This window comes from Pieris napi, chromosome 3 (assembly GCF_905475465.1).
Source record: "Pieris napi chromosome 3, ilPieNapi1.2, whole genome shotgun sequence".
NCBI classification, from domain to species: domain Eukaryota; kingdom Metazoa; phylum Arthropoda; class Insecta; order Lepidoptera; family Pieridae; genus Pieris; species Pieris napi.
Genome location: NC_062236.1, coordinates 5,656,919 through 5,684,010, shown reverse-complemented (window position 1 = coordinate 5,684,010; position 27,092 = coordinate 5,656,919). Strand labels below are relative to the sequence as shown.

At 32.5% G+C, this 27,092-nt stretch overlaps 3 protein-coding genes and 1 long non-coding RNA gene across 8 annotated transcripts in view; 2 read left to right on the top strand and 2 right to left on the bottom strand.

Moving 5' to 3' along the window:
* Positions 1-551: 551 nt before the first annotated feature.
* Positions 552-14,294, top strand: LOC125063212 (putative sodium-dependent multivitamin transporter). Of its 4 annotated transcripts, none has more exons than XM_047669517.1 (11): positions 552-949; positions 3,482-3,604; positions 3,792-4,354; positions 4,605-4,701; positions 5,174-5,338; positions 5,703-5,860; positions 6,036-6,240; positions 7,230-7,421; positions 9,117-9,275; positions 11,985-12,041; positions 12,641-14,294. In XM_047669517.1, the coding sequence occupies exons 2-10, from the start codon at positions 3,488-3,490 to the stop codon at positions 12,006-12,008; spliced, it is 1,680 nt and encodes a 559-aa protein (XP_047525473.1). In that variant the 5' UTR covers positions 552-949; positions 3,482-3,487; the 3' UTR covers positions 12,009-12,041; positions 12,641-14,294. The 4 variants fall into 4 exon arrangements, with proteins under 4 accessions (XP_047525473.1, XP_047525471.1, XP_047525472.1 ...); XM_047669516.1 differs by having other exon boundaries at positions 553-949; positions 9,117-9,281; XM_047669515.1 differs by lacking the exon at positions 11,985-12,041.
* Positions 9,078-14,563, bottom strand: LOC125063213. The gene is made up of 2 exons (XR_007119477.1): positions 14,430-14,563; positions 9,078-9,245 (listed from the first exon to the last, which is right to left on the bottom strand). It is a non-coding gene; the product is annotated as an uncharacterized LOC125063213 (long non-coding RNA).
* Positions 14,549-24,246, top strand: LOC125063211 (putative sodium-dependent multivitamin transporter). 2 transcript variants are annotated; one of them, XM_047669512.1, is made up of 11 exons: positions 14,549-14,813; positions 15,481-15,650; positions 16,289-16,410; positions 16,711-17,273; positions 17,566-17,662; positions 19,091-19,255; positions 19,814-19,971; positions 21,301-21,505; positions 21,942-22,136; positions 22,856-23,020; positions 23,316-24,246. In XM_047669512.1, exons 3-11 carry the CDS (start codon positions 16,294-16,296, stop codon positions 23,346-23,348), a joined length of 1,698 nt encoding a protein of 565 aa, XP_047525468.1. In that variant the 5' UTR covers positions 14,549-14,813; positions 15,481-15,650; positions 16,289-16,293; the 3' UTR covers positions 23,349-24,246. The 2 variants fall into 2 exon arrangements, with proteins under 2 accessions (XP_047525468.1, XP_047525469.1); XM_047669513.1 differs by lacking the exon at positions 14,549-14,813 and adding an exon at positions 15,188-15,411.
* LOC125063425 (centrosomal protein of 290 kDa) overlaps positions 24,027-27,092 on the bottom strand; it is a 25,977-nt gene continuing 22,911 nt past the window's right edge. Inside the window, exons 31-33 of the mRNA XM_047669852.1 lie at positions 26,848-26,945; positions 25,931-26,071; positions 24,027-24,422 (exon numbers count right to left, since the gene is read on the bottom strand). Coding sequence (XP_047525808.1) covers positions 24,357-24,422; positions 25,931-26,071; positions 26,848-26,945 — 305 coding nt within the window. The 3' untranslated portion in view covers positions 24,027-24,356. The remainder of the gene's footprint in view (positions 24,423-25,930; positions 26,072-26,847; positions 26,946-27,092) is intronic.

The following is a 27,092-nucleotide window of genomic DNA, read 5'->3' as shown; positions in this document are numbered from 1 at the left end:
GTCTTGACTGACTGGACTAATAATACGAAACAAAAATACAGCTTAAAGTTACAGCTACACTCCGCTAGATGGCACTTATTTATATTGTTAGGTTCCCTTTAGTAAGCATTTTTACACGATAAGTAATATGCTATTAATAATTTAAAATTAAAATTATTAATTATTAGAGCATATAAAATACAAATTACAAATACATTACTGTCGCTCAAAATTTAAAACTGGTTCGCATCTAATGACAAGTTGTACGAGAATAGCGCTTTTAGTATTTGAAGCGCTTGTGGTAGCGTGGTTTTTTTTTCGTAGTTGTATTTCTTTTACATATATTAATTGGTATAATTAGTAAAATTCTTTACCTTAATTTAAACCATAAATATTTTACATCAGATCAAAACCCGAATAAAATAATATTTATTATACCTAGTCAGTAATATCACAATTCTCAGCGCTTTCAATGCTGACACGAAATCGGATGACTGTCCGTCGAATCACGTATCCGTTGTCATTGGTTGAATTCTGTCTGTCAAACCGAGGGATGGCAATTGATTAGTGAATTAGAAATGTACTGTTAAAGTGACCAATGTGCGTACGGAAATAAATCTCTTAACCTAAATTATTGATAGATATAATTTTCATGATCAAAAAACTAGTAAGCAATTTTTCATTCCGCGAATGGAATGTCATTTACATTGACGTGTGTAACGCATGAATGTACAGCATTCAAATCGTTGTGTAAAAATAATATTTGTTAAAATGGTATTTTACATAAATAAATATAGTATAACAGATAAATGCCCGTGAAGAAAATTGTATAGTTATTGAACTCTTAAAGCTGACAGCCGCTGATCGAAAATTAATTACTAAAACTAGAGTTTAAACAAAATAATCAAGGCAATAATTATCTTTATTGAATGTAATAAGGGAACAAGGAATCGGGCAGCATTTAAGTATTGTAAGTATTAGTGGCTTATGATTCGTTTTATTAAAAAAAATAGAATTTACTAAATAATAGTAATGTCAATAATCCTAGATATGTTTTTTTACGAATATTTCTTTTGGAGTTGCTTTATTCTTGTGTCAATAATTTAAGGATAGGTAATTGAGTACGTAATTTTATTATTTCTTAGACCGGATAATTTAGGTTACATTAATGTTTTTGTATGAAGTTACATATCAAACAAGTAGTAATTGTCAATTTAACGTAGGAATTACATAAACATTTTTAAGACAATTATAAAATACGATTTATAATATCGTAGATAATATCTTTATCAGACACATTGTTTTAATGTTTTTGTATAATTGAAGACGCGTACGGTTATCTTAGTTATTAATTAAACATTTATGGTTCCCATGAGCTATAATCTGATTGTACTAAATGCTTAAAAGGCTGTGTAATTTCATAAAGTTGTAATATATTAATGCGATGTTTGCTTATTAAATAAATTTATAACTGTACAATTGAAACAAACGGTAGAAACGAAATTAACTTATCTGTAAGCATTTAACACGTGTATCATATTAACGGTTAGAAACGTAGATTTATAAGCTTTTTTATTGTTTTAGCAATCCTAAAAATCCCAAACCATAATTGCTTTTACTAGGTATAAATAAATATTTACATAAAACTGCACGAAAAAGCCATTCCTATACGGTTTTAATGACGTAATGTCTTGAATTTCATCCTTGCGCCAGTTACAGGAATACTGATATCCTATAGTTTAAGTAGCAAAATGTACTAAAAACAAAAATACGAAAAAAATTAACAAATTTATTAAATGAAGCCAAATGTGTGAATACGAGAAGTAGTTTCGGCATACATTACCCACTCCAAACATGAATACATATGTATACATTATATATTTTCCGCATTGCTTTGTTTTAACAGAAAATTTGGCCTATTAAAGAAAAGATAAACATTTATAACGCATATTTATACTTATAATTTATCATTGTCTGAAGATTATAAAATTTGGGTAATTAAATAACACGTTGTATTAGTACAATTACACCTGGGCGTTCTCGTTAAAATTTATCTCAAAGTCTGCAAGAATACTGAAATGTCAGTTTAGTAGCGCGATGACGAAGCCTGAGTATAGTATAATATTACAGCGTGCGCCTTTCAAAGATCGTTCGTTCAAATCACGACTGTTCACCAATGGATTTTCCTTTAAATGTGCGCAAAATCACTTGCTCGTACGGAGAAGGAAAGTCATCTTAAGGAACTCAACTTGTAATTAGATCATAACATAGACGGTTGGCACCCGTCAGGTACAGAAGGCTTGTTATTATGAAAAAAATTTATCACGAAACCTTTAAAAAAATCTGCGTCCACGACTTAGCTTAGACTGTACCGCCATTGTTTTTTTATGAAGATTAAACATGCCGTCTTTTTGCTATACTTAGTACAATTGATATGTTACATCATAACACATACAATTTTGTTTTGAAATAACTGATAAGTAAATTAAAAGATTCATTGTAATATTAATAATAGATGACACAGTAAATTATAACGAAACATAGCCTATTGATTGGTAAAATTCACTTACGTAAGATCTTATTTACATTTATTAATATTAAAACAATTTTGCTCATTAATTACATATTAACAAACTGACCGCAATATTTAAAATGTAAAAAATTTAAGTTGAAAAAATTACTCCAAAAACCCAACGGAAAAAAGTTTACAGTTTCGCTGGAGTTTTTAGTCGGTAACAAACAAAAAATGTTTGTTTTTGTTTTTTGCTAAAATTAAATAAACTAAGTACATTTTTATTTAAGCGGTTTGTAAAAAAAAGTAGAATTCTTCGGTGGGATGTTATTGTTCAGTTCTAGTCAGTCAAAATGTATAGAACGGATACTCATAATATGCGAATTACTAAAATCGCTTATCAGGGATTCGTCTACAGTTAGACCAATCGTATTTAAGCGAGGCCATCTGTCGATTCGTTTATTATACTTCGAAAAGTTTTTATAGAATGATTTGTCATCAGCCTCAAAATATGCTTCAGTTTCGGCGATTACCTCTTCATCAGCGCAAAATGTCTCTCCAGCGAGCATTCTCTTGAGGTCTGAGAACAGGAAAAAGTCGCTGGGGGCAAAATCTGGAGAATACGGTGTTAGATGACAAACCCAACCTCATGATCTACTGACGCCCACTATAATTTGATTTATGCATTGCTTATCAGAAAACCTTAGAACCTAAAAGAGCTAATGTAAAATATATAAATATATATACAGTTTAATATTATGTTAAAGCATTATCGTCGTTTCGTATAAGCCTTCGCGCGGAATCTGCAGATTAAATCATCTTCCTACAGAATGTAATCTTATAAACTTATCTCGTCGTACTGTCAATATAAGCCTGAGCTATACGTTTTATTGTTAAGAATATAACGATTGCAGATAATGACGTCTTGTCTACATTTATAGCCAGAATTAAACATTTTAGTGATAAAAGTTTTTATATCGTTTTCTGCAGGACAAAATGGTGCAATCAGTTTTTGGAGTATGGGACTATATTATAATGGTTGCCACGATGGTGTTATCGGTACTTATCGGGTTATATTTTCGATTCAGCGGCGGAAAACAAAAAACAAATGAGGTATTTCTTGTTTTATTATACCGTATCTAGTTACTAATAAATTTGGGTGACAGTTTACACCACCACAATTTAATATATCTTTTCCATTATAAAGTGACTATACAAAACGAAAATGTATGTAACTGTGGTAAAATTTGTGTTAAGAACTGTTTTCTTTTTAATTATTGAATGCCTATTATTATTTCAGGAATATCTTCTAGCCGATAGGAATATGTCAATATTTCCTGTGGCGGTCTCCCTGGTAGCATCATTCATGTCAGCTATCACCCTCATGGGAGTATCAGCGGAGAACTATTACTATGGCATGATTTTTTTTATTGTGAACATAGCCTATGGCATTGCCACTCCTATCGCAGCCTATCTCTACCTTCCAGTGTTCTTTGGTCTACAAAAAACAAGCACGTATGAATATTTGGAATTGCGTTTCGGGCCGAAAATCCGGATGTTGACATCGCTTACCTACACACTGCAAATGATACTTTACAATGGTATTGTGCTGTATGCTCCAGCGATCGCTTTGGAAGCGGTGACGGGGTTGGACCGGCTTATTTCCATTTTAGTGGTTGGACTTGTCTGCACATTCTATTCGTCTTTAGGCGGAATGAAAGCAGTTTTATTTACGGATCTATTGCAAATGTTTTTAATGTTCGCTGCTGTTACCATTATACCAATATTTGCTGCGATTCAAATGGGGGGAATCGGCAAGATATTTTCTATTGCTAAGGAAGGAGGAAGGCTTGACTTCTCGAAGTAAGAATAATGAGCATTAGAGATTATTTGTACAGGCCTTGTATGTAGAAAAAAATATTAGAAACACGTGCAACGAAAAGTGAAAGTTGTATTTTCTTAAATAATTGGTTTTTCATGCTTAATGTGTCTCTACGATAACGCAGAAATATTTTTACGACTGTATTAATTAAGACTCAGTAAAACTATTTTCTATGTTAAATATACAAATAGATTACAAAATACATTGCTTTTAAGACTATTTTTTTTTCAGTATAAGCCCTGACCCAACAGAAAGACATACAATATGGTCACTCGGTATCGGAGGTTTTTTTACATATCTCTCACTGTATGCAGTTAATCACACTCAGGTAAGAATTAGTTTAACGCCTTCGAGCATACTATCTGTAGATAGGTTTCCTAGGTTTCGGGAGACATATACAAAAACAAAACTTTTGGTTTGAGGGTGACTCCAAAGCGGCACAGCTTATTAACTATATACTGTGTACTTCTTAGAAAAGATTAATGTATAGGAAAAGGTTTTCTGGTAGTTTTATAAAAATCCCTTTTCATTGTATAATATTTAATAGTTTTATAATGATTTTAGTTTATTTGGCCAAACTGGCTGTAAATAAATAAATAAAAATCTCTTAAATTGAGAAAAGATAATACTTTTACATTTTCTTTTTTTTTCTTTTCTCACAGTGGTTGCCTGGAAGAGATCGCTCGAAAGCGATAAGGCAGCCAGTTGCTTTTCCTTTACTTGTAATTTTGTTAAATTTTTATATCATTAAGCAACAAAGTGTAAATAAATAAATAATAATATCGATGTTTACTTTATAGGTGCAGCGCCTAATGACTGTTAATACCGTGGAAAAATCTCAGAAATGTCTATTGTGGAGCTGGCCCGTCACAGTGCTATTGAGTTTTGTTACTTGCTTAAGTGGGTTGGCGATGTATGCAGTCTACAAGGACTGCGATCCGTTCGTATCTAAGAAGATATCGGCAGTACGTTTTAGGTAGCCCACAAAAGGCTGCTGACAAAATATCAAAACATTTTATAAGCTTAGACGAGAATACTGTTTTAAATACGGCGTCTTCTACGGATTATCCACAGCTTGACAATTATTTAAAATAATTTGAAAAAAAAAAATAGCCATGTAACTCAGGGATGTATATTCAAACTCTTTATTCTGGCTAAATGATTTTGTATAAGTGAATTAGTAAATTTAAAGTTTTTTTTATTAAACTAAGTTTAGAGAGTATCTTGAGTGATTATACGAGTTTTAAATTGATTAAGAATAAGATTGAGCTGAAATCGTAATAAGGATGACATCTATAGGAAGGTATTTTTTGTAACTTTTCCCAACAGATAGACCAGCTGATGCCATACTACGTAGTAGACGCGATGCGTTCAGTGCCAGGTCTGGCAGGACTTTTCGTGGCGGGAATCTTCAGCGCTTCTCTTTCCACCATTTCCGCCTCTTGCAACGCGCTCGCTGCTGTCACTCTCACAGACTACGTTAACAGGTATAAGAACAGATAACAAAGTATTTCATATCAAGGATATCAAGAACCTATAAATACTACAATAATGTATAAGAACAGAAAACTTTGCTCTACTTCAAATGTAAGTACTTACATTCGTAAGTAGAGCAAAGTTTTCTGTTCTTTAACAATTTTAGGTGATTGTACATTTTTATAGGTGGTGTAAAATAAAGGAAGATTACATAATATGGCTGACGAAACTAGCGGCATTTGCATATGGTTTAGTGTTCTTAGTGCTGGCATTTTTGGCTCAATATTTGGGTGGAGTGCTGCAAGCAGCTCTTACGATATTTGGGGCTGTGGGTGGACCGTTATTTGGAGTATTTACTTTAGGAATGTTCACTACGTATGCTACTGAAATGGTAAGTGTCGCGCGCGCAAACGATGTTATGAATGTCGCGTTGCCCGTCCACCCGGAGTACCTGCCCACCTTTCCTTACTACTTGCCTTGGTATAGCAGTTCGATTAGCGTTACGAGACTTAATATAGACGCATCTACTCATTAATAGAAAGTTTAAGATACCTGGAAAAGCATTTGCCTTCAGATTCCTAATGGTTTAGTAATAAATATTTGTAACAACAAAGCAATTGTTCTGTTGGAATCGTTTGGCCGATATCGTCATTTAATAACATTGATATCTTGACATATTTATTTCGTAGTCGAGGCCTGTCAACCCGTTAATTGAGACTAATAGGCTTGCTTGTTGTTCTTATTGAGAAACTTTATCAAAAATGACCATACAATATTACTTTATATTTGTGATATATGGGGGCCGTTCAAGTATTACGTAAGCACCATATTTCTTTGATTTTCTTATGGGTGATTAGTGATTACGTCAACAGTAATTATTAACTTCTTTACACATATTACCCATACATTGTCAATGCTTGAAAACGAAATGCATTTTCGAGGATTCCTACAAAAATTAATACGTTTATGTGCTATTATTTTTGAGAGCTTTGCTTACTTTTGCTGACAAGAGGAAGGGGGAGGGGATAAATAGCTGTGAATCTGTTTACGTAATACTTGAACAGCCCCGTGATAGCTATAAAATACAGCTAACACGAAATAGTAGACGTAAATAAAAATTTACATTAAATAATTCAGAAATTCGCGCAGCGTTGAATGAAAATTGATTCTTTTTATAAGTTATGGAAAGAGAAAATGTCTTCTCAATTTGTTTCAAAGGTATTCTCTGGAGACTGAAGTGTTTATAAATATAAAATTCGATTAATTGGGCAACAAATGCGATTAGGTTAACCTAAGTTAAATTTCCAGCAAAATTGTGAGCCTTGAACTATTCTATAGAGTACACGTTTCATATGTAGCCATAATAAGTTTTTTTTGTAGGGCACATCGTTGGCTTTAATAAGCGGACTCTCATTGACCTTATGGACTAGTTTTGGGGGACCTCGGCCGTCACCTGTCATGCTACCCCTTAACGTTGACGGCTGTTCGAATTTTACTGCACCCCTGGCGATGACGTCAAACCCCACAGATTATTTCTACCTGTACAAATTATCTTATATGTGGAATAGTCCGGTAAGAAAATATTGTATTTAAGTTAACTTGTACTTTGATAATTGGATTTTGGGTTTTGCTTGAAACATTTTGAGATGACATAAAAAACGAGTTAAGCATGACGTACAGACCCGAGCTGTAACGCAAGTTTGGCTCTGTACTTCATAGCGATTCATAGCGATACTACATCTATAGCGATGTTGTTTGCTATTGAAGTACGTTAAACGTGAAAGTATTTATTACCGTGGTTACTAAAGGGACTACCAATAAAAAAAACAAGTTGATGAATTTAAGGACTTGTCTAGCTCCTGACAAGACTACATGACTACACAGTGGTTTTTAAATGTACCATGATTTAGATTGAATAATTCTGTTAAATATATTAAAAAAAAAAAAAAACTTGTAAAGGACCCATAATGACCTACTGGGTCATAAAAGCAAAGATTTTTCTTAATTGTCATATTTAAGATTGAATTAAAAGCGAGATAAGGTTTTTCAATGCAGTTACGTGTCAAAGAAGAGTTCGGAATCATGCTACTCTGTGTGATAAGATCGTGTTCGTGACGTCATATGACAATGAAGTTGATTCAATGGAACCAGCAGATTCTCATTTCCTTGAACCTTGTATCTCATCGCGATTCTAGAGAATTTCATCAAACCAAGCAAATTTGAATAAGAATTTGGATTTTTTTGTTGGTGTTTTTTTGAAACGATAAGTAAGATATTTTAAGTTAATTGACTCGGAAATTGTCTGCTAATTCCGGTAGCCGTATGAGGCAAATTAAAATAAAATTTAAGAATCGGTACAACAAAGATACTGTAGGTGCAATTCGTTTGAAGTTGGAGTAGATTTCGCTGATAAGATAAACAGGCTTCATTATAATACTACATTCTTCTCAAGAGGGTATTTTATCTTTTACAAACTTCTATCGCCTTTAGTTACAATAGGTAAATAATTTGATAATTAATAGCAGTGTTTATTGCCTTTGGTTCACGTCCGTTCAGAGCAAGTGTTCGTCAAGGGAATACCTTGATTCGAGATCTGGCAGTAAATGTAATTTTTTAAGTTACTCGTCTTTTGGCGCGTTAGAGGAAAATGATGAGAGTAATTAATGCGCGCGCACATCGTCACAAAATACCGACACCCTCAAGTTAGCTATAGTCAACATTTTTTTTACAACTATTGATGCTGTATTTGTACGATATTTAGACAATGTTTCTACAAGAATATTTGTATCATACTTTAGCTATCATAAGTGTACTGTGTAACTCACATGTCTCTCACTCTCACACTCACTGAACTCCAACCAATAGACGTGAATTAAATAGTGAAAATCGTGAATTCATATGTATAAGTTGCATGCTAAAATGAAAAATGTCAATTTCTTTAATTATATAGAAATATTATTTTGTGATATTTAAATAAATTTTATTTAACTAGATAATGTGTTATAATAAAACTTTCAAAGTGTTAAATACCTTTTTTCTATAATTAGTGTCCTTATTTCTACAAACGTAGAATAAGGCGAAATATACAATTTTTAAAAGATTTTTAACTTGTTACGCCAAAGAAGTATAACTTCTAACGCGTGTACATAAGTACACACACGGTTTTTTTATAATTTTTTATTATTGAAGTTCTTAAGTGTTACATATAAATCAATGATTCGATTATAATGTGGACGGATCAAGCTTTTATGTTTGATTTTTTTACAGATAGGATTTGTATGGGTCTTCATAGTGGGTTCTATAATATCGCTGATCTGGCGTCAGCCTCAGCCATGGATGCGAGCGGGAAAACGCCACCCTGACCCTAAACTCTTCACTCCTCCACTCGCCAACTGGCTTAGGAGGAAATATCAAATTAAAGAAGAGGTACAGGTAGAGTAAACTGGGTGCTATGAGGTGCTATTTTAAGCTTTAGATAATTCTAAATACATCTTGAAACTCTATTAACCTTGTTAAAGCGGGATTTCTTATGTTTTCTTTGGTAATTTTATCATTATTTTATTTGGGGACAATAGCAATATTGCTCAACTTCTAATATATATATATCTCTCTTAATATATTTAACCTAACAAAAATATTAAGATTTTTTTTATGCATTTCAATCAGACCCCATTGTTCACCGAGTGCCGCTAATGGTGTGACCACTAAAAGTATAATAATAATTTATTTATTAAATCAAATAATCAGAAGTCTACTTTGTTAGTATCGTGTTACAATATTGTCCTAAGTATAAAATAATATGTATAATATATTTTTAGTGTTAACATTATATATAAGAATGGTTATGGAGAAATTATGTTTTTCGCTTCCTTTGGCCTAAAGGACCTCTATCAGTCGCACCACTGACTAGTGACTGGTCCGCCAGAAGGGCCATGTTGCTTTGTTTGAGAAGTTGTATGTATCGTAAGCGGCCGGAATAATTTTATTTACGCGTTTCGGTGAATGACGTCATCGTAGATCGTCATTTAATAATTATTTAGTTCATCAATTCATTTAAATAAGTAAATTCCATAAAACTAAAAAACATTAATGTTACTTACGAAGTTTGAACAATTAAAAACTTGTAAGCAAATTTTTATTGCTTGAATCGCTCAAATTACAAGATTTGATAGATTTTAATATTTTTTTTCATTTACTTGTAAATTTTTACACCGTCTAAAGTATTATCAACTTAATCTACATTATAGATAATGATGATTTTCCTTGAAGAAGGAATTTATGAAGTATTTTAGCTTCATAAACTTTTATTTGACCTATAAATTTCTAGGGATTCAAATAAAAAGGAGAAATTGTAGGTATACTATGTTATGTTTAGGAGCTACAATTACAAAAGGTAGCTGGATAATTTTTAATAAATTAATTAGTTTTAATAATTAATGTTACTATTTTATTACAAACAAAACGTTTAATTTAATTTATCACAACGATTATTGAATCGTGACATTTAAGAAGGCGGTTTGCTATAAGTTTCGAAAAAAAGGGCGGAGAGTTTATTGCTAGTTCTTCTCTTCTGTTCTACATCCTTGATTTGAGAACTGGCAGTAAATGTAAAATTGAAAGCATTTAATGTATATTTCTTTTTTGACGTTCATAAGATTACATTGATAAATGTTACCTACATGAATAAATGATTTTGACTTTGATTTTTTGCCGTTAAAACCAAAGTTTAAATATTTTTATTCTAAAAGTGTACATTTTCGCAATAAATTAAATTCATTGCAAAAATGTATCTTTATCAGCCAACACAAACTTAATATCATTAACCTAATGGCTGATTTACACAGGGTAAGTAGAGAAGTCAGTCGCAGCGCCAATGTCGGCGCCGCGACTGACTTTAACTGTTTACATGAAGTAAGTAGTAGTGGTGCGTTTCTCACGATGACCACACGTGTGTGAAGTCAGTGGGAAAAATGAATTCGCGAAAACAACTGAAACGACGATTTAATTATTTGTTGAAAAATTTATTTATTTATTTACAATAGCATTTTTTATAAAGCCGTCCAGTTCTTGAAACCACTTGACTTTTGGGACATATACGTTCCCACTAGCGCCAGATCTGGTGGATTTTTGTATCTTGTCGAGCTCTAAATAATATGTAGCCCTTATGGCTTTAATTTTATTTTTTACTTCAGTAGAAGTGAGCCCTTCAATTTGCATTTGTTGAGCCATATTTTGCAACGCTGTTGACCGCATTTCATTATTGCGGTAATTTAGGGATTTAATATCCCAAAGGCACTCGTTTTCGCCATATAATTGCACCAATTTTAAGGTTTCGTCTTCGCTAAGCTTAATTTTTATCGCCAGCCAAAAAAACGTGGTCACTCTACAACGCAGCGGCAGTGACTAACCACGCACTGACTTGTCTGTTTACACGGGGTTTATTTGGCTGGCGCGGGGGTGCGCGGGTGGCGGGGGGCGCCAACTGACTTTAAAATATTCGTGTCCGAATATTCAAGTCAGCGCTGACTTCAAGCCACTGTACTGACTTCAAATCAGTTTACACAGGGTTTTTTTCGGGTCAGCACTGACTTGCCTCGAATTTGTAGTCAGTTACTGACCCTGTGTAAATCAGCTCTAATGTTAAGTACTTTAAAGCAGTCGTGCTTAGGGTTGTCTCCCTTTTTGTCCCTTTTCTGATTGCATCTGGTAAAGAAATTTAATTTGAATGTGTTGGTACTAAAAACCAAAGACAAATCTATATTATAACTTAATAAGAATGGATTTTTTTATTTTTTACTAGGATAGGCAGATCTATCAGAGATGATGGCTATATTTTATGCTTAATGGATCTCTGCTTGCAGCACGTAATTTGGCAAGAGTCGTTGCGAAGTTTATTTTAAGGCCCATGTGTAGAAACGTGTTCCAAGGTGTAGTCATGCACACTTGAAAATATTAACAGTATTGTTTGACAAGCGTGGACATTCGATAATTACACCAAAAAGTCTGATTATCCGTTTAGAATACTGGCCGAAAAAAACAACTATGAACTAACGTTACCAACGAATCTTTCCAAGTTACGTGCGACATAACAACTGGTAGTTTTATAAATGCGCACGCTTGAAGTTTATTTTCTAGATTGGCACTGGTGTGGTATTATAATCAAGGAATTTCTGACCAAGGGATTTAGACAAGGTAAACTATTTCGATTTTTTAAGTCGATTATTCGGGAAAACTGATTGTCGTGGGCTTGAAAAACAAATGCTTTACTTAGGGTAAGATTCAGAGTCGAGACATAGCGTAAACGTTTTTGACATACAGCCTTGCGATTCTGTAACTCACTTTTCGAACTCACACAGCGGTTTTCACAGCGGCGGTCGCTCATAAAATGACTGCTTCACGACTGATTTGAGAGCGACCGCCGCTGTGAAAACCGCTGTGTGAGTTCGAAAGTGAGTTACAGAATCGCAAGGCAGGAGTCACACTTAGCTGTAAGGCGCGCTTAGACTCGACTCTGAATCTGAGGATTACCCATACAATTAGTAGATTTTTTAAAATTTGATTACGTCCTTTACGGGACTTTGTAAGGACTAATGTGTATGAATAAATTATTTAATTAGTTATTGACGTTCAAATAATCCAAAAGTCATTCAAAAAATTTATATTAAACCTTCAACTACTGAACAAATTTTAATTTAATGTAAGAATTTATAGAATCATGATTACCTAGTATTCAAATTTATTATATTAGTTAAACAAAACTATGCTATTTACGAAATATATTTATTTTACAGTGTGAATTATTGAATCGAGACGGTGACTTCAATTAACATATCTTTTCTTCTAATGTATTAATTAAGACAAAAAAATATACGATTGATCTAAATAGATAAATAGAAAAGCAATTCTAGAACCGTCGAAACAGGCAAAGTTGCAGTATTTTATGGAAAGTTTAAGTTAAACACTGCCTTTAAATATATAATAGATAAGTGAATACAGAAAAATTTATTTTTTATTTATATTATACATACGAACGTTTGTAACGATTTTTGTTTTTGCGTAAGCCCTTAAATATAAAAGATTAAATATTTTATCCGGTATATGGCGCTCATGGCTAGGAAAAACTGAATCAAATTTATCACACTGTACTAACTAACACTGATTAGTCTTCTATAACAAACCAAATGGCGAGAAATATTTTTTACTTAAGGAATAACGTGTACTTTAAATAAGTACTTTAGGTAAATCAGTGTAATCAGATTGATTTAGTTTTTATGTATAAGTAGGTGAATTTGTAGTGTACTTAAAAAATTGAGGTGTGTGGAAATTAGTGAAATTTTATTTTAGATTTACGAGTTGTATAATTAAATATACAGACACAAATGCGTGCCTTAAGCTTCAATTTGTGCTTCCTTAATGTGAGGAAAATGTTGTGTAAAACATATCTCCATGGACTTTACATTACAATGTCTAGATATCAGAGCTAGTGCTAAGCATATACTCAGTCACGTTGGCTACTTTATGTAAGTTTACACAGTAACAAAATGTATAATAACTTATCCTGTTATTCTCGTGAGGTCGACCCAATGTCGTTAATTTGTTAAAAGGATTAGTTGTGAATTAATTTTTTTTAATTTTTTTTGATATCAATTTAATTGATAAATCAATCAATTTGTTATAGTACTGGCTTTCATGTGTTTTTTTACACATGACTTAATCACCATTCCAATTTATATTCCTAGAACTCATATTTAAAATACACTCGCCGACTTATGGCACAAGGTCAAGTTTATAGGTTCGTGACCCTTGAGCGGTTATTGAACCGACGTTTGATTTTTTAACTGTATTACTATAAACAAAAGTATTTCCATAAAATAATATACTAAACTATTATTATGTTTAGTAAAACATGTAATATTGAGTCTTTGAAGAATGTCATATTCAAGACATTTAAAATGTATTTTTATTAATGTCTCAAATGTAGGTCAAATCGACATAAATATTTAAAATATATGTATATAATACCCGTTACTTAAATATTTGGTGGTTTTTAGTTCCTATGTTGAAATGTTGTGTTCTGTAGGTACAAAGAAAATACAGCTATTAGATTATTGCTATACAAATTTTTAAAATGTGTACTTATCCAAAAAATATTATTTGACACACGAAATTAAATACTATTTTGTATCTATTTATTGTATAAACATTATAATAATCAAAGACAATAATTCTTACAATATTCTCCCATTCTTGTATATAATTTACTCCAATATTTAATAGGTTTGTGTTCCATGTAGCTATTCAGTTATCTTAATGGAAATGTGTAATACTTAATTTATTATTACAGCGTTATTGCTGATTTTTGTGATAGTGTAAGCTGGTAAGTTGGCACTACTTAAAAGTTATTATAAATGTACTATTAATTTGTGACAATACAATTTATTTATATTTGTTAGTTTTATTTTAAATTTATCAAACCCACCTAAGAGATTAAAATTAATGAAATTCCCATATTACATAACCCTACGTTATTTGTAAAATATAGTATTCGAGTCGAAATTACTACAAGGTTAGTGTACCTACTTATTATACAACACCGGGCGGCGGGCGTCTGCATAACCTAAAAAACGTATCGTACGATGTCGACTGGCGAGTGACGGGGAGTCGGGGAATGGCCGCTTGTTTCGCAGTTCGCACTTCGCACACGACATAATCAATAGATTGGACGTGTTCCGTGAAAATTAATTTGAAATAAATTAAAATATATTAACAGTAATTATATAACTGTCAATTTGTATAATAAAGTGTGGTTACAGTTATATTAGTTAATATTTCTGTATAAAATATTGCACAACTATGAACTAAACCAACGTGGAACAAACGATAGACTACAGATTCTTAACCTTTGATCAGTCAGCTGTCTTATGTGACAAGCAGCCGTCGAAGTTTATGAAACCCCTGAAATAAGTAAGAATTAAATTTTTTTTATTATTTCCTAGATATATAACAAATTAATAATTAAATAATGTTTCTTACTTTACAAAATTTTATTTATGTTTGTATTTATGAAAGTATATAATGATATTGAATATGGCGCGAAGTTTCAAATATATTTATGCTCATAAGATTTCGTTTTAAAATATTGCTGTTAAAATTACATTAATTGTAACTTTTATTACAGTTGATTGGTAACAATTACTCATAGAACATACGTAGTGTATATTAACTACTTGTAATGTACATTTAAGCTTGACTCTGAATTCATATGAATCTTTTATGAATCATACATATTTTTTTACCACACACATATTTTTTATAAGGAGTTTATATAACTGAACATTCTTGAACATTGCGGCAATGGTTCTTTTACCGCTTGTTTTTCGTTTGCGTACCGTTAATTTTGCTTATACACTGTGAAAAATGTTTAAACTAAACACTCGGTACTATACCTACACCAAAAGTAAAATCAACCCGTTAGAACAAAGACAATACTGTTATTTGCTTATATTTCATTCCGTTCTTTGGAAAGACGATTGTTATCAAACATTTGAATGTGATCTTATGAGTTAAGTATGTTCGGTCGAAATCAACAGATATAAAAAATATATTTCTTTAAATTTTATCTTTCTTTTAGTTGAAATTATTCTAAATAATGACTTCAACCTTTGAAATTGACGAACCCAAATACGATAAGGAGCACAAAGTCCACTAGGACGGATTTCCAAAGAAATTGTACTGGTTTGAACGTGAAGGACTTTAAAAAAATTACAAACCATTCGGAATAGATAATTAAATAAAAATAAGGTAAGTATCACAAAATAGTAATATTTACCACAAAAATTTATAATAGGTCCATTTCATAGATTTATTTTTGTTTTCCTTTCCCGAATAACATATATATTCTAATCCTAAATTGTCTTCGTCGTAAAGTGGAATTAAAAAGTCAGAACACGAAAGCGGCAATTCCAGTAAAAGAAAAATATGGTTAAAATTAGTACTTTAAGCTGAATATTTTCATTTTGTTCAAGTGAACGTGATACGGGATTTATAAGTATGGGATGATGATGTAGGCACCACAATTGTTCGGAATATGCACTGTGTGATTAAATAATCATGTTTCATAGGTTTTGATTTGGGTGCAACGAAGTGGTATTAATCAAAGTAACGCTGGTCACAATTCTACCAAAAGTCCTTCCAGCCTTATAAACATGATTCTTGAGTTTCTAATTAGAAATTTAGAAAAAATAAAATTGCATTAAATTACGTATTTTTTTAAATTTATTACGTAAGTATTAGTTACGATTCTGGTATAGTAATGTAACTCAAAATCAAAAAATAATTAGTTACATTTTCCATCCATCTTAGTAAACTCTTATTTTCTAGGACACTACACCCATATACATTTATTCACTAATTTTTATTAATAATTTTGTATATTTTAGATAACATGACGCGAATGGTGTTTGGGCCTTGGGACTTTGTCATTATGACATTGACTATGATCACGTCCATCGGCATTGGTATATATTTTAGATTTAGTGGAGGGAAGCAGAAGACAAACGAGGTAGGCAGTTCTATGTTATAGATAGTTATATTCTCAATGTTACCCTTAGTTACTACGCGTAAGTGCTATGTATATAGGCGATGCTACGTGTTAATCCACCATAATATTACCAACTTCTGTGTGTCGTCTGTAATCCTGTAACGTCAGTGGTTTTTTAAAGAATCCACCATAGAGTATATTAGATTTGCACGTGGATTACGTGTCAAAAATAATCATATCACAATAGGGCATTGTCTTGCAAGTTTAAAGGTTAAACAATGTTACTATTACTGAATAACTAACACAGAATAATTGTTTCAGGAATACCTCATGGCCAATCGTAATATGTCAATATTTCCTGTCGCTGTATCATTGATGGCATCATTTGTATCAGCCATTACCATATTAGGGATATCGTCTGAAAATTACTATAATGGCATGCAATTTGTTGTTATAAACATATCTTACTTTTTGGCGACTCCGATAGCTTCTAGATATTATTTGCCGGTGTTTTTCGGCCTGCAGAAGACAAGTACTTATGAATATTTGGAATTGAGATTTGGACCGCGTATACGCACGTTGGCGTCTTTAACGTACACACTTCAGATGATACTTTATAATGGAATTGTGTTGTATGCACCAGCGATAGTTCTAGAGTCAGTGACGGGTCTGAATAGAGTAATCTCAATACTAGTGGTGGGACTTGTATGCACGTTTTATTCGACCATAGGAGGTATGAAGGCTGTTCTCTTTACGGATTTGCTGCAATCGTTTCTGATGTTTGCATCTGTGGTCAGCGTGTTAATATTTGCATCCATACAAGTTGGAGGTTTGGGAAATATATTCGCAGTAGCTAAAGAAGGGGGGCGTTTGGATTTTTCACAGTGAGTAACATTTGATTAAAAGTAAAAACTACTCCTTATTTATAATCTCAGTTATTTGTTACTTTCCTACTCTGATATTACGTCAAGGTCATCTCGAAATTTATCAGCGTTTCTGTAAGCATTTTACTAACATATTGCACTACAAAATATTAGTTGTTCGAATAAAATCTATTTACGTTGCGAATTTTAGAAATCATTACTAATGCAACGTACTTATATGATTACAAAGTATAATTATACTTATAGGCATTATAATAAGTAAAAACTTATTTAATGAATTAATTCTTTTCAGTGTAAGCTTGGACCCGACAGAACGGCATACATGGTGGTCCCTCATCATTGGTGGTTTTATTATGTATCTATCTTTATATGCTGTTAATCATACGCAAGTGAGTATATTTATTTGTATCGGAACTTTGTGTGATTTTCCGAAAATTACGGCCACGTTAAATTATCAACAAACAAACTTAAAATTTTGTTGTAGTAAAGAATTTTGCGTCTTTCTCATTTACAACTTCGTAATTCACTTCACTAAGTTTCCATTCATACTCAGCCAGTGATAGAATATTAGTCATCCTAAGAATAATTATAAGAAAAAAGCATTTTATTTGGATAATAAAGTATTAAAAATATTAAGTCTTATTTTTAATGATATTATATCTAGCGCAGAAGTCATGATAAAAACTAAATATCATTAAAAAAGCCTTCATAAAAAAGTTGCATCTAAATAAAGTAAGTCCATTAATTGAAATACAAGTACTTTTATTGGTACGCATTGATATACAAAAAACCCAAGATGCACAGTCTCATATAAAAGTAACGCTCGAAAGTGTCCCAAAACACTATTTCTGTCCATAACAGTATATGTTACAAGCATATATTATTGCAAAATCAACCTTACGCGAATTGCTTAAAGTTGTTATTACAACGCAGTGAATACGTACTTAAAGCAATAAAATTTTACGACCGACCGTGGTCGGTAGGACAAGGTATTGAGTGGAGTCGAACATGACTTTTTTATTTACAACTATTTAACATAATTTTAAATTTATCCGACTTTTCGGGTGCTTTACAGCGTGAGTGGTCACGGTGACTGAAGACAAAAGGTGTTGGATGTTAAATAGTTGTAAATTTATAATAATACATAACTTTTATCCGGTTAAAAAGTTTTTTCTTTAAATTAAAAAAAAATGTTAAATTGGCTACCTCCTGACCCACACTTTATATAGCGTAAATATATTTGTCAAAAACTACACACAAAAAAGTTCAAGAGTACATAAATTTGTTAATAAAAAAAAACACAAATAAATAACATCGACTCCACTTGTAGACGCGAGACTATTTGAAATGAGCGCACAATTTAGAATGTTGCGCTCATTTTTTGAGGACGTTTTATTGACGTTGAGTGTGCATCTTGGGTTTTTTATATATCAATGTTGGTACGTAATGTTTTTTTCTGTTGATAACTTCAAGTAAAACGTTTTTACACAAACTTCGCTGATATATAATACAATAAATACCTGGTGATCTTTTCCCCGAGTTTATCGCGCTATCTCTAAATAGCGACATAAATTACTGATATTAAAATAACTATATATAAATTGGGAACAATCGTCGTTATTGTAAGTTACATAATACCTACTCAACCCTGCTGTGGTTTTGTATCACATTATATAGCAGCGAACATTAGCATCATAGATCCGCCTATGCACTTCCGCAAATCAGGGCTTATAGCCAGCACTTAAGTTTGTATGGAACACTCTTTGATTGAAGTAGAAATTGTATTGTTTTGAAAACTATTGACTTATTCATTTCAGGTTCAACGTCTGTTAACGGTTAGCACATTGGCCCGTTCCCAGCAATGTATGTGGTTGAGTTTGCCTGTATTGTCTATCCTAAGTATAGTGACTTGTATGAGCGGAATCGCGATATATGCGGTGTACAAGGATTGTGACCCGTATGCTGCTGGATATATCGCAGCTGTAAGTAGAACTTTATTAAGGATCGTCATTCATTTACAATGTGTGGAAAAGAGATGAAGATCCGCGCAAAAGCACAAATGTTAAGAACGTCAAATGAATTATTTAATCTGTGTAAATACAAATCAATTCATTCAAAAAATATCTTCTAAAACAATAGTAAATAGCTATATGATTCTATGGTACGTTTTGTTCCATTGAGGGCTTATAAACGTCCAGATAAAATATAAAACAACTTCGGCAGGGTCTATGAACTTTTGTACTTCAAATGTCAAAATGTATTACGTTTTTGACATACGGTTTGTATAAGTCTCGACTCTGATTCTTTCCCTATGTAGTGTATGTCATGTATTCCAAGATTGTTTTGGTTGGAAATTTCCCGTGCCTCTGACGAGGCTGTGAGGCTGTTGATTCTGCGACCCTAGTCGTATTGGACACATCATAGCCATCGGGCCTTGAGAGTTATGGAAAATAGTGTACCTGGGTCCATAATATACTTCTACGTCAGCCTCAATAGAAATTACCAGTTGTGTCTTTATTTATGAAAATTATTTCCAACAGATAGACCAGCTGATGCCGTACTACGTGGTAGACGCGATGCGCTCAGTGCCAGGTCTGGCAGGACTTTTTGTGGCGGGAATCTTCAGCGCTTCTCTTTCCACGATTTCGGCTTCTTGCAACGCGTTGGCTGCTGTTACTCTCACAGACTACGTCAGCAGGTATAGTTTAATCCTTCGAAACAGATTATCTTGAAATACTACTTCCTTATAAGCTTGACAAAAAAACTACTTCTGTCTCGCCAACATATTTGTCGAAAACTATACTTCGCAAATTTACACCTTCATTTTAAACATGATTGGTCTACATTATAGTCAACAAATACTTTACGTTTTGGCTGTATAAATGTGGTCACAAATACAATGTAGGCATGCTACAACTTACAAGCTATAATAGTGATTTCCTTATAGATATATCCACAATAAAGACAAGGATGAATTTGAGATTTTCCTTAATAATTACGAGAAAATATTTTGACGAAGTTTAATTTACCTATAAATTATGTTTAAGATGTATGTATTATAGATCTATATGGTAGTTTCTATTTACACCTATTTTAATCTACTAAATTAAATTTGGTGGAAATGTTCATCAAACAGATAATTTTTATTGATCAGTTGCATACGTAAGCTATGGACCGCTTTCCTATGCCACTTTCCCAAAAAGCATAAACAAGGTTCTCGTCACAGACTCTGAGAACTCCATTATTTTAAAATTGGAAAAAATACTTTCAAATTATTTCAGTTAAATAAACTATCAAACGAGTTTTCTCAGTGTAACTAAATTTATAAGGCCTGTTTAGTTCCAATCAAAATTTGTTTATAATTTACGTTTATCATATTTTACTAATTACTCGTAACTTCCTTGAGTGCCTCCTCCGTGACCTTCTCGGTTAAAGGCCTTCTCCAGCTTTTTACAAATCTCTTTATCCATTGCTTGCTTTCTCCATTCGTTTTTATATCTTTGTCTAGGGTCCTCTTCTTCTAAATTATGTTTGCGTTTATAACATTGTTGCTTTAGACAATTATGAACGTATTATCGGTACTGGCTAAGTAGCTGACGACGTCATCTAATGATCAAAATTCGATGTAGTTCTTTTGCTGTTAATATCGCTAACTTCTAATTGCGTAGTATGAGTTGTAAGCTTCACTCCAGTTTTAATTAAGATACTTTTCAGATGAGAAGTGTTGGCCAAGTGGCTTCAGCGTGCAACCCTCATCCCTGAGGTCGTAGGTTCGATCCCCGGCTGTGCACCAATGGATTTTCTTTCTACGTGCGCATTTAACATTCGCTCGAACGGTGAAGGAAAACATCGTGAGGAAACCGGCTTGCCTTAGACCCAAAACGTCGACGGCGTTCGTCAGGCACAGAAGCCTGATCATCTACTTGCCTATTAGATGAACAAATGATCATGAAACAAATACAGAAATCTGAGGCCCAGACCTAAAAAGGTTGTAGTGCCATTGATTGATTTATTTTTTACTTCTCAGATGGTGCAAAATTAATGACTTGTACATACCTTGGCTGACTAAAATCGCGGCGTGTGGATATGGCTTGATGTTTCTGGCTCTAGCCTTTTTAGCTGAGTATTTGGGAGGCGTTCTCCAAGCCGCGTTAACGATATTCAGTGCTGTTGGTGGACCATTGTTCGGCGTTTTTACTCTTGGAATGTTTACTACGTATGCTACGGAGATGGTAAGTGGCTTGAGTAGGTACTAGGAATGATACTGGACAAATATATATATTTTTCATACCTGTTTTGATAAGTTAGTAATGACATAACGATGAATGAACTTTTAAAAGCAATACATTACAATTTCCAAAGTTATTATAGCTATAAATAAAGATATTAAACTTTTAACTTTTAACGAATTTTCAGAGAGGAAAATTTTAATTCAGATTAAACATTTTTATAATCTCACTTTGAATAGACACTTTTCAATTCAAATCTCAGCGTATTATAGTTTAATCAGTGAAATACATTAACACAATTAAATTTATCTTGCTTTTTTATTTTTGTTCTCTATTCCCATATTTTCTTTAAATAATCTCGAATTACGCTTATAGCTAAGAATATGTCTAATGTCTAAATTAATAACAAGTAACTAAAGCATACAAATGTATTTTTTAGGGTGTATCGCTATCTCTACTTAGTGGCATGTCTCTCACTCTATTGATGAATTTTGGCGGGCCGCGACCTCCGCTTGGAAAATTACCTCTGAGTGTGGGTAATTGTTCGGGAAATGTGACACTCACACCAACACCCATTGTCGACGCAAGTGAATACTTCTACTTGTATAGGATCTCATATATGTGGTCAAGTCCGGTGAGTTTTTTTAAGTATAAGAAAAAATCCAGCGCCAAATTGCATTTAGATATGAGAATTGTTTTATGAAAATTAATCAATAACCTTTTTATAAATTTGAATACTTAATCATTTAACAATTTGTATGACTCAATACTCGGCGATTAAAAAGAGTGGCGGAAAATTCTTGCCAGTTCTTCTTACCCACTCTACGCCCTTGACTTGCGAACTGGTAGTAAATGTAAATTTACAATTAATTTAACTTCTTTCTGACGATTCATAAGTGTACTTGTTTACCTATATTCATAAATAAAGATATTTTTGAGTTTGATTAAGATTTTACCTACTCTTAAACCATACAAAATTCAATCCTTTCCAAACAAATGTTTTGCAACTTTTTCCGTATCTTAATTAATCCCTTTATCCGATTTATCATAAACTTTATTTACAAGTAAGTACGTATAATATCGTACGTACGTATACGTTAATATATATATACATAAAAGCGAACTTTATCCCACAAAATCTCTCAAAATTATTTTAAAACTATACTATCTCTGTATTGTTGCTTAAAAATAATCAATATGTTTTTATAGAACCTCGCTGTTGGCCTAAAGAGCCGCGGGTTTTTGTCCGCGTAGCTTAGTGTGTCATGGTCTAATTAGTAGTCCCAGATGAAATGTCAACACGCTCGCTAAAGGCATTTAAGTATTGTGTAAAGGGTGAAGTTTTGGTTTCAGATTGGCTTTGTATGGGTGCTCGTAGTGGGTTCGATAATATCGCTGGCATCGCGTCAACCTCAACCGTGGCATCGAGCAGGAAAGCGCCATCCTGATCCAAAGCTCTTTACTCCACCACTAGCTAAGTGGTTAAAGCGTAAATACCAAGAAGACCAGAGCGTTGAGGTAAAAATATATTTTATTAGCACATTTATTTATTGATAAATTGAACAAATTTTTTTGTAAAAAAGGTAAAAAATGCAATCTTATACCAGGCAAATAAAGGATTTTTGCGCTACTCTAATTATCTATAGTTATATTTTTTTTAAATTGGTCTGAAACAAGTAGAGTAAGAGCGTTTTTTTCTGAAATAGAAAAGATATAAAATAGCTTTGCCGGGAATCGAATCCAAGACCTACGGATTAAAAACATAACATTAATGAGGGAAATAAGTAATATTTCACAATAAATTTATTTACAGGTACACCTTATCAACGCCGAATATAAATCGTAAAAATGTAAGGAATTTTTAAAACAATGACGTTTTAAATAGATTTTGTAAGAATTTTATGATCTGATCGTGTATTGTGTTGCAAAGTAACACAAAATGGCTGTGAAGGACAGTATTGTGACAATGATAAGTACTTAATTAAATGCAAGTAAACCGAGTGATGCTTACCTACAAATTTGTCCTAAATTCCTATTTATAGCTAGATATCTATTTATTTGTTTTTACTTTTGTGCCCAGTATTCTAGCTGGCTTTTAACATCTGCTTTGGTCACAATTTAGCCGAGTCTCTTCGAGGGCTCAAAGCTACGGTTTCCTAGAAAAGCGGTGCCGTTAACTAACGGCCGGCAATTTTACAGTTGTTAATAACGGCCGTCTTTACTTTTTAACATAATGCAAAAAAACAATCATTTTCGCTCGTCCAAGTCACGTTTCCACTCATTGTATTAATTAAATATGGGCACCGCTACACGCGAAAAACGTTGAACTAATGTTTATCACCACTATGACGCCGTAAAGACGGCCGTTAAAAACAACCGTAATATGACGGCCGTTAGTTAACGGCACCGCTTTTCTAGGAAACCGTAGCTTAAGAGAGGCCAAATTAAAACACTTGTTTTTTCTAGAAAGTTGTATTGCTAGAAAATTCGAAAAATAGATTTGGATTAGAAAAATTAAATAAACTTTTATATAAGGCATTTAATGAACAATTTTCACTGTACATATTTAATTAATTAAGTTTCCTATTTGTTTAAGTTCACATGACATGTGCAATTTATTGTAGTACTTAACACACTATTGTTGCAAACAGTATTTGTTTGTGTATGAAGTACTTCATAGATATTAAGTATTTATGTAGTTAAGACATGGACAGTTTATATAAATAAACAATTTTAATTGAAAATGTATTTTTATTTATTTTTTTAATGATACACGATATTTCTTAAATTCTATACTGGGTTTCAGTAATTACTTAGAAGATTAAAAATTGTTGGTATAGAGTAGTATTTTCATTCACGCCGAGAACGCTCCACCTTGATTATCAGTCACATGTTCTAAGCGTCGTCGTAATATCACATTCTGTACAGAAAATTTAAATATGAAATGATTTTTTTAGGTATTTTTCTCATAGCACCACAGAACTCTACGGAGTGCCTAAACATATTCCAGCTATTTGTATACGTATATTCTAAACTTGGGCATTATCTCTCTATTAAGAGGCCTAACCAAAACCGGCACATCTGATGTATTAGATTAAGTTATATCATTTACTTGTGTCTGCGAACGAGCGTCTTAGAAATTATTACTATTCATTGTCACATAATGTCTGTTGTAACATCGATGCGACCTACCTGCACTTTTGTAACAAATATGGTACATATTGTTAGAAACTAATATTTTATATAGTGTATTTTCAAATAATTTTATAACACGATGTACATAACTAACTTACTCTAAGTTTTCTCAAGTGAATGTAATTCTTTGAGAAATAAAGTATCTTTGAACCTTAACAAACATGAACAAATATTTATATATATATATATATATATATATATATTATACTGGGAGTCAGCAATAAAGACTTTTAATAATAATAATAATAATTCTAAACTTGCCAAAGTACACGACGTAAAATATTCTTATGTATTACGCATTTATACTATAATCGAAAAATGATAAGGAAAAACGTAAACGATCAAGCGTTTTTCTTTTAAGTCGCGTACGTATATTTAATTTTGTTAAACGCTGAATAATTAAACCTAATACAGTCAAAACCGTTTATAACGACATCGTTTACAACGACCTATCGGTTATTACAACCAGATTGTATGGTCCCGTCCGAATCCCTAGTAAACTATTCAGTAAACAAACCGCTTATAACAACATCGGATACAGCGACATATCGCTTACAACGACGACATTTTATCGATATTCATCGGCTATAACGACCAACCGCTTCTTGTCTCAGCAAAACAAAACAATATAAACGATTTTAAATCTTATTTATAAGCATTGAAGGAATATTTATTACCTACGCACTTTCTCCCAACGAACAGTTTCAGCCAACAACAATTTCCGAAGCTCTTAAGTCTTAACGCTGTAACGATTTTGCAAAAATTTGTTGCCTTTAACCAACAGTTTGATACTGGTGATACTCATACCTTGAGGAGTATGAAACGTAAAATGCAAAAAATATTTGAGACTGGGCTAAAAAAAACAGACCAAAATGACGTTTGTACCTAATTGTTTCGTAATAAATATTTTTGTTTCTTTTTTGACTCGTTTACATATTATAATATTAACATACCATATTATAATCCATACCTACCTATTCTAGATCGATAACTACGATAATATAACTATGTACATACATATGTACTGTACTTGTGTATATGACATTGCTTATAACGACTATCGGATATAACGTCGGCAACTATACGGTCCCTTCGATGTCGTTATAACCGGTTTTGACTGTATATTCATATTTATATGAATTTTGAAATTACGCTGTATTCGAATAACAGTATATGTAGTCTAATTAGTATCACTTTTTAAATTTAAATAAGCGGGGCTAAACTGTACGGTACCTCTTGAAGCAAATCTTCCTCCCTGTCTGCAGCGATTTTCAGCATTTCCTTTGATTTTTCCAGAAGCAAATCTTTTTCGTGAATGATCTGTTTCAGATTGGAAATCTCAATTCTTAAAGAGTCTGAGTTTGTGTTGCGATTCTAAAAAAAAAAATCCTAGAAGTGATTAGTAGTCAGAGAATACCGTCCTAACAAAGTTGTATGGATAATGAAAATGAAAGACGAGTCGACGTGAGTTTTCTTAATTATGATTGGTCGCCAGCATCTCGTTACTGATTCGCTTGACCAATCAAAATTTATGTTTTTTAATATCTTGACCTAAATAATAAAATGACGTCATCGTTTCGTCTTTGGTTTTATTGTGCGAATATTAATTATTTTGCAACCATTTCGCGATTTACACATTTTAGTCAAAACTGTTTTTTTCTATATATAGACATGAGTCTCACGCCAGAGGGCCCTCGAGTGCGGCGCCGGTCTTTTAAGAATAGTATGAAATAAAATTTATTATGATAATCTTAATATATCTTCTGTAATTTACATAATAATTTTATATTACTACAGCTGTAATACTATAAATCGGAGGACCATTCTACCTTGACGTTTCACGACGGACCGCGTTTAAAGATACTATACGATACAATACAATGGCACCACCACTATGGAACCAGCTGCCATTCCAGGTTTCCACACATTAAACATTAAACTTTAAGAATAATTGTTTCTATTTAGCTAAATTCTTAAATATAGCCAAGAAAAACACACTTTTCTGAAAATGCTTTTAAACGATTTTAACTTTTAGCTGAGTTTTTAGGATTTATTCATATATTTTATTACGTAACCTAATAATAAATAAATCCTTTTTCAACTTTATTCAATAAATAACAATTTTGATTATAAATGCTAATAATTCTTACTCTATCCAGAGAGTTGCGTCCACTCGTTGGTCGGGAGTCGGGTCGCTTAGAGATGGCGTGTGATGATTTTTGTTCCGCTTGTAATTTACTAACTAAACCTGAAAAACAAAATAATTTATCATTGACACGTTTGAAGTACTTTTCAGAAATACTATAATCTGAATTATTGGTATAGGAAAATCTATATATGTATATATTTTTATATCTATACTAGCTGACCCGGCAAACGTTGTTTTGCCATGTAT

Coding starts and splice junctions, on each gene's coding strand:
- LOC125063212 (XM_047669514.1), top strand. CDS start 3,488: ATGGTGCAATCAGTTTTTGGAGTATGGGACTATATTATAATGGTTGCC. Junction 4,702..5,173: donor ATGCAGTTAATCACACTCAG/GTAAGAATTAGT, acceptor TTTACTTTATAG/GTGCAGCGCCTAATGACTGT. Junction 7,422..9,116: donor CTTATATGTGGAATAGTCCG/GTAAGAAAATAT, acceptor ATTTTTTTACAG/ATAGGATTTGTATGGGTCTT.
- LOC125063211 (XM_047669512.1), top strand. CDS start 16,294: ATGACGCGAATGGTGTTTGGGCCTTGGGACTTTGTCATTATGACATTG. Junction 17,274..17,565: donor GGGCGTTTGGATTTTTCACA/GTGAGTAACATT, acceptor AATTCTTTTCAG/TGTAAGCTTGGACCCGACAG. Junction 22,137..22,855: donor CATATATGTGGTCAAGTCCG/GTGAGTTTTTTT, acceptor TTTTGGTTTCAG/ATTGGCTTTGTATGGGTGCT.